Source organism: Loxodonta africana, chromosome 22, assembly GCF_030014295.1.
Source record: "Loxodonta africana isolate mLoxAfr1 chromosome 22, mLoxAfr1.hap2, whole genome shotgun sequence".
NCBI lineage: Eukaryota > Metazoa > Chordata > Mammalia > Proboscidea > Elephantidae > Loxodonta > Loxodonta africana.
In genome coordinates, this window is record NC_087363.1 from 70,461,334 (window position 1) to 70,468,188 (window position 6,855).

The 6,855-nt window shown below is 60.8% G+C and overlaps 1 protein-coding gene across 1 annotated transcript; it reads right to left on the reverse strand.

Annotated features, from left to right (window-relative positions):
* Positions 1-612: 612 nt before the first annotated feature.
* Positions 613-4,073, reverse strand: LOC135228456 (basic proline-rich protein-like). The gene is made up of 4 exons (XM_064274263.1): positions 3,999-4,073; positions 3,221-3,849; positions 1,223-3,068; positions 613-666 (listed from the first exon to the last, which is right to left on the reverse strand). The coding sequence occupies exons 1-4, from the start codon at positions 4,071-4,073 to the stop codon at positions 613-615; spliced, it is 2,604 nt and encodes an 867-aa protein (XP_064130333.1).
* Between the last annotated feature and the right edge of the window lie 2,782 nt (positions 4,074-6,855).

A 6,855-nucleotide genomic window follows, 5' to 3' on the forward strand; every position in this document is an offset into this window, starting at 1 on the left:
CGACTCATGATGACCCCACGTACAACAGAATAAAACTTTGCCCAGTCCTGTGTCACCCTCACCATCACTGGTATGCGCAAATCCATTATTTCAGCCACTGTTCATTTTGAGTGCCTTTCAACCTAGGAGGCTCATCTTCTAGCACTCTTTTAGGCAGCTTTCTGTTGTGATTCATAGAGCTTTCATTGGCTGATTTTCAGAAGTAGATCACCAGGCCTGTCTTCCTAGTCTATCTTAGTGTGGAAGCTCCACTGAAACTTGTCCACGATGGGTGACCCTGCTGGTATTTGAAATACCAGTGGCATAGCTTCCAACATCACAGCAACATACAAGCCACCAGAGCAGGACAAACTGACAGGTCAGTAGTGGATACATCAAAACTAAAACCTGTTGCCACTGAGTTGATTCTGATTTACAGCAATCCTATAGGACAGGGTAGAACTGTCTCAGAGGATTTCTGAGACTGTAATCTTTAGGGAAACATCTTTCTCCGGAGGAGCAGCTGGTAGGTTCGAACTGCCTACCTTTTGGTTAGCAACTGAGTGGTTTACCACTGCACCACAAGGACTCCTCAGCAAACAGATACTACTGACAGAAAACTGATGCTTAAACTCAGGCGTGGCCCCGTTCACGGCCTCGGTCATCCCTATGTACTGTGCCTGTCAGCTGAAACCACAGGAAGAGCCCTGGCCACGTAGCCCCTGAGTTATTACAAATTGTATCCATTGAGTTTATTCCTTATGATTTGTTCTTCCTCTTCAGGCCTGGTGTTTCTTTGCAGGAGCAAATGGTGGATGCTGGGTCGTTGAGATGTGACCCCGCATGCTGTAACTGAAATTTGAAGCTGGTTACTGGCCCTCACGGTGGTTCTGGGGCCCAGACAACAAGGCAAGCAGTGTGCAGGAGCCCAGCCCAGGGGCTGGAACGAGCTGGACCCAGGCCAGTGAGGGGATTGGGAGAAGCTGGGCTGGTGGGGAGGGCTCCCCTGCTGATGTGTCTGCATCTGCTGCCACCCTGGGTTGGGCTGCTCCAAGCCTGGACTACTAGGCTGCTACTATTAGGGACCAACGCCAACCTGTGGTGTTCCGAAGGGCCCTCCTTCAACTACCCCAGCTCCACCTACAGCTCCCTGGCACATATGCTCACGGGGTAAGGCTCCCTGCCCTGCCCTCGCTCCCTGAGAAAAGGACAGCCCTGTGGTCTGTGAAGGAGAGGTGCTGACCTCCGCGTAGCCTCCGTGAAAGCAGAGGGCGCGGACCTCCCCGTGGTCTCGGGGAAGGAGGGGGGCCTCCGCGTGGTCTCTGAAGGGAGGGGGCGGGCCTCCGCGTGGTCTCTGAAGGGAGGGGGCGGACCTCCGCGTGGTCTCTGAAGGGAGGGGGCGGACCTCCGCGTGGTCTCTGAAGGGAGGGGGTGAACCTCCGCGTGGTCTCTGAAGGGAGGGGGCGGGCCTCCGCGTGGTCTCGGGGAAGGAGGGGGGCGGGCCTCCGCGTGGTCTCTGAAGGGAGGGGGCGGGCCTCCGCGTGGTCTCTGAAGGGAGGGGGCGGACCTCCGCGTGGTCTCTGAAGGGAGGGGGTGAACCTCCGCGTGGTCTCTGAAGGGAGGGGGCGGGCCTCCGCGTGGTCTCTGACTGGGGCGGACCTCCGCGTGGTCTCTGACTGGGGCGGACCTCCGCGTGGTCTCTGAAGGGGAGTGGGCGGACCTCCGCGTGGTCTCTGAAGGGGAGGGGGCGGACCTCCGCGTGGTCTCTGAAGGGGAGGGGGCGGGCCTCCGCGTGGTCTCTGAAGGGAGGGGGCGGACCTCCGCGTGGTCTCTGAAGGGGAGGGGGCGGGCCTCCGCGTGGTCTCTGAAGGGAGGGGGCGGGCCTCCGCGTGGTCTCTAAAGGGGAGGGGGCGGACCTCCGCGTGGTCTCGGGGAAGGAGAGGGGGCGGACCTCCGCGTGGTCTCGGGGAAGGAGAGGGGGCGGACCTCCGCGTGGTCTCGGGGAAGGAGGGGGGGCGGACCTCCGCGTGGTCTCGGGGAAGGAGAGGGGGCGGACCTCCGCGTGGTCTCGGGGAAGGAGAGGGGGCGGACCTCCGCGTGGTCTCGGGGAAGGAGAGGGGGCGGACCTCCGCGTGGTCTCGGGGAAGGAGGGGGGGCGGGCCTCCGCGTGGTCTCGGGGAAGGAGGGGGGCGGGCCTCCGCGTGGTCTCGGGGAAGGAGAGGGGGCGGGCCTCCGCGTGGTCTCGGGGAAGGAGGGGGGGCGGACCTCCGCGTGGTCTCTGAAGGGGAGGGGGCGGACCTCCGCGTGGTCTCTGAAGGGGAGGGGGCGGGCCTCCGCGTGGTCTCTGAAGGGAGGGGGCGGACCTCCGCGTGGTCTCTGAAGGGGAGGGGGCGGGCCTCCGCGTGGTCTCTGAAGGGAGGGGGCGGGCCTCCGCGTGGTCTCTAAAGGGGAGGGGGCGGGCCTCCGCGTGGTCTCTGAAGGGGAGGGGGCGGGCCTCCGCGTGGTCTCTGAAGGGGAGGGGGCGGGCCTCCGCGTGGTCTCTGAAGGGGAGGGGGCGGGCCTCCGCGTGGTCTCTGAAGGGAGGGGGCGGACCTCCGCGTGGTCTCTGAAGGGGAGGGGGCGGACCTCCGCGTGGTCTCTGAAGGGGAGGGGGCGGACCTCCGCGTGGTCTCTGAAGGGGAGGGGGCGGGCCTCCGCGTGGTCTCTGACGGGGGCGGACCTCCGCGTGGTCTCTGAAGGGGAGGGGGCGGACCTCCGCGTGGTCTCTGAAGGGGAGGGGGCGGGCCTCCGCGTGGTCTCTGAAGGGGAGGGGGCGGACCTCCGCGTGGTCTCTGAAGGGGAGGGGGCGGGCCTCCGCGTGGTCTCTGACGGGGGCGGACCTCCGCGTGGTCTCTGAAGGGGAGGGGGCGGACCTCCGCGTGGTCTCTGAAGGGGAGGGGGCGGACCTCCGCGTGGTCTCTGAAGGGGAGGGGGCGGGCCTCCGCGTGGTCTCTGAAGGGAGGGGGCGGACCTCCGCGTGGTCTCTGAAGGGGAGGGGGCGGACCTCCGCGTGGTCTCTGAAGGGGAGGGGGCGGGCCTCCGCGTGGTCTCTGAAGGGAGGGGGCGGACCTCCGCGTGGTCTCTGAAGGGGAGGGGGCGGGCCTCCGCGTGGTCTCTGAAGGGAGGGGGCGGGCCTCCGCGTGGTCTCTAAAGGGGAGGGGGCGGACCTCCGCGTGGTCTCGGGGAAGGAGAGGGGGCGGACCTCCGCGTGGTCTCGGGGAAGGAGAGGGGGCGGACCTCCGCGTGGTCTCGGGGAAGGAGGGGGGCGGACCTCCGCGTGGTCTCGGGGAAGGAGAGGGGGCGGACCTCCGCGTGGTCTCGGGGAAGGAGAGGGGGCGGACCTCCGCGTGGTCTCGGGGAAGGAGAGGGGGCGGACCTCCGCGTGGTCTCGGGGAAGGAGGGGGGGCGGGCCTCCGCGTGGTCTCGGGGAAGGAGGGGGGCGGGCCTCCGCGTGGTCTCGGGGAAGGAGAGGGGGCGGACCTCCGCGTGGTCTCGGGGAAGGAGAGGGGGCGGGCCTCCGCGTGGTCTCGGGGAAGGAGGGGGGCGGGCCTCCGCGTGGTCTCGGGGAAGGAGAGGGGGCGGGCCTCCGCGTGGTCTCGGGGAAGGAGGGGGGCGGGCCTCCGCGTGGTCTCGGGGAAGGAGGGGGGCGGGCCTCCGCGTGGTCTCTGAAAGGGAGGGGGCGGGCCTCCGCGTGGTCTCTGAAGGGAGGGGGCGGACCTCCCCGTGGTCTCTGAAGGGGAGGGGTCGGACCTCCGCGTGGTCTCGGGGAAGGAGAGGGGGCGGGCTCCGCGTGGTCTCGGGGAAGGAGAGGGGGCGGGCTCCGCGTGGTCTCTGGCCGCAGAAGGAGGTGAACGGGGGTGCTGTGGGCCAGCAGATCCCTTCTGGGCTTCGGAAGTCACAGTCACTGGTTTGGCTCTACTCAAGGCTGCCCTGCAGGGTGACCAGAGCAGTCCTGGTTTATGCCAGTTGTCCCAGAGTACCCGTTCCTGCTCACTCTCAAAGTGGTTCCGGTTTGGTCTGGATGTGGTTTCAGGGTGAAAGGAAAAGTCAGACATAGGGCCAGAGCAGGTCCCTTGATTCAAAAGGTCCCCAAATCTAGCCCCTGGCCCCTTGAGGCCTTCCACCTCTCATTCCATGATCACAAATAGGGGTCAGGGAACGTTGGTAAAATAAACCCCAGAACCTGAAATGCTGCTCCCCACGAGGTCCCCGCCCTAAGTGGAGCCCGGAGTGGGGGTCGAGGTCCTCATGGCACACAGCCCTGAGGAACAGTCATACAGCTGGAGCTGGGGGACTGACCTTGTCTGTCTATCACCTCATCTTTCCTCAATGCCACATTGGAAACGCGGGGTTTGTAAGGAGAGAGCCGTCTGCACTCACAACAGCCTGTTTAGCAACAGACCTCTCAGCCAGGGAAGGTGTAGTCCCTGAGAAAGCAGTTCCCAGGGCTGGGGCTCAGTGCTCAGGTGGGCTTCCAGGTGGGCCTGCTTCAGGCGCTGACACATCAGGACAGCCCCCAAAATCTCAGGCTCCCACTCACACACACATGCCCACCAACCGGACTAGCAAGTGAGCCATGAAATCAATCAGTAAATAATGTTATGGTGTAATGAGTGTTGTTCTACTTTCTAGAAAAGATCCATTCACCAGGTGCATAAGGCAGACGTTCGGGAAAGCTGGGCTATGTGGCCTGGGCAGAGTCACAGGGAGCCAAGGAACGGGAACTTGCCTAGGTGGCCCTCAGTCAGAGCTGGTAACGGCCCCTTTCCTTGGCTGCGGAGACCAGAAAACAGAAAAGCTCAGGCTACAGCTCCCAGGGAAATAGGGATCAGAGCCTTGCTCCTCGAATTGTGGTCCATGGACCAGCAGCAGGCAGAACCTTAGACCACCCAGACCCTTCAAGGGGTTCCTCTGCCCCGTAAAGTTGGAGGGCCGTGGGCTATAGTCTGCTGCTCACTTTTTTTGCTTAGAAAGCTGTTTTTTAAACCTGTCATCTCAAAGCCATCACCAGATGGCAGCAAAGGAAAAGCCCTGAGCTGGAAGTCTGTTTTCAGAGGGGTCGGACTCCTACCTTCCTTCCTAAAATAACAGACATGGGAGAGCTGCCCTGCCGAGCCTCTCCCCGGTCCTGGCCCCCGGAATTCACAGGCGGAGGCATGACACGCAGCCTGTTCTTGTGGGATGGGGCAGCGCCATACAAACGTAGGAGGTGCTATTCATACATTTAGTACAGTAAAAAATAATCATAGTGATTTTATTCTTCAAGGATTAGAAAAGAGAGAACAGCACTGAAGAAGTAAAAATAGTGTTTTTAGGGCAGGGAAGCGATTCCGTGTGATAGCGTGATGGTGGTCACGCGACATCACGCGTCCGTCAGAACCTACTGATGTGCACAACACACAGCACAAGCCCTAGTTAATAACAGTGCATTGACACTGGTTCGTGCATTGTAACAAATGTACCACACAAACGCACGAAGCTAACAACGGGGAATCTGTGAGCAAGGGGAGAGGACGTATTTGGGAACTCTCTGTTTTCACTGCTCAGTTTTTCCGTGAACCTAAACCGCTCTGGAGAACGAAGTGTTCTAGAAGCTTTGTTTAAACGTAAGTGAAAGCACAGGAGGAAGAAGTGAATGCAGTTTCTGTGCCTAAGCAGCCCAAAAAGGAGTTGATGAGCCCTGTTAGGAGCAGCAGACACCAAGGAAGTCTTCATGGAAGAGGTGGCATTTGTACAAGGCTTCAGAGAGTAGCTGGGAGAGCACTGAATGGCAAGTACCCATGGGGGAGGCCAGAGGGTGCAGCGGCCACTGCCACAGGCAGGTGTGGAGTGCCGGAGGTCCATTCAGAGTAACCGGTGAGGCAGAGGCACTGGGGTTGATGCGTAGCTTGGGGGAGCTTGCAGCACAGAGATTTTGGGGCTGTCACGAAGGTCCTCTCAGTCCACTAACCCAGGGTCAGCCACTTTTCTGGCTTTAATCACTGCCTAGAACATAACTCACACTGAATCTGCACTTGATAGTGATGCAATGGCCCACTGGCACATGCAGAAAGCGTAGAATTGGTTCAAGGTGCTGAGGTAAACAGGCGAGCCGACTCACAGCCACCTGCCTGGGCGTCCAGAGCTGCTGCTCTTGCAAGCAGCCGAACAAGCGCAGGGAACCCCCGACTAAGGCAGTGGGCTTGTGGGGCTCGGTGGCTGAGTGAGCACGGCCGGTGACAGCAGGCAAAGTCAGGTGGTATTAGGGACTTGCCGATTGAGCCTGGGACACCATGGTTATCTAGCAGCTTAACCCAGTGCTCCGGGGAAAGGTGGTGAAATCATGGTTCTGGTTGAAGTGGTAAGTGCCCATGAGGCTTCTGGGGCCCCTTGCCAAGGACCCTTCTCAGGGACCGAGGTGGGAGTCAGAGAGCCCAGGGGCCCTACGATCAGAAAGGGGGGTTAGGGTCAGGCTTCCCTGTGCAGGCACTGTGCTCAGCATCTAGAGATGCTTTTCAATGAACCCAACAGTGGACCTATTTTTGGGTAAGAAAATGGATACAGATATGTAGAATTAAGAAAAATGCTCAAGACCACATTGAGGGCAAATTTCTGATTCAAACCCAGGACTGTGTGGCTTTAGAATACTTGCTCTTCAACGTTTGTCTAAATTTCATCTCTGAACCTGGGGACGAGTACCCTGAGAGAACTGCTAGCCTCTGGTGCAGAGGTGGTTCTCACTCAGGACACTAACCACCCACATGGATGCTGCCCTGGTGCCAGAGCAGGTCCTTCACTGTGTGAGGTAGTAACCCTTTTGTTGTTGGATTGTGAGGAGCTGGGTGTGGGGGATGTCCC

Excerpts from the sequence above, each read along its gene's own strand:
- LOC135228456 (XM_064274263.1), bottom strand. The coding sequence starts at position 4,073 with ATGTCTGACTTTTCCTTTCACCCTGAAACCACATCCAGACCAAACCGG. Across the intron at positions 3,850-3,998 it reads TTGAGAGTGAGCAGGAACGG|AGACCACGCGGAGCCCGCCC; the intron begins GTACTCTGGGAC and ends TTCTGCGGCCAG. Across the intron at positions 667-1,222 it reads TTCACGGAGGCTACGCGGAG|CTGACAGGCACAGTACATAG; the intron begins GTCAGCACCTCT and ends CTGTGGTTTCAG.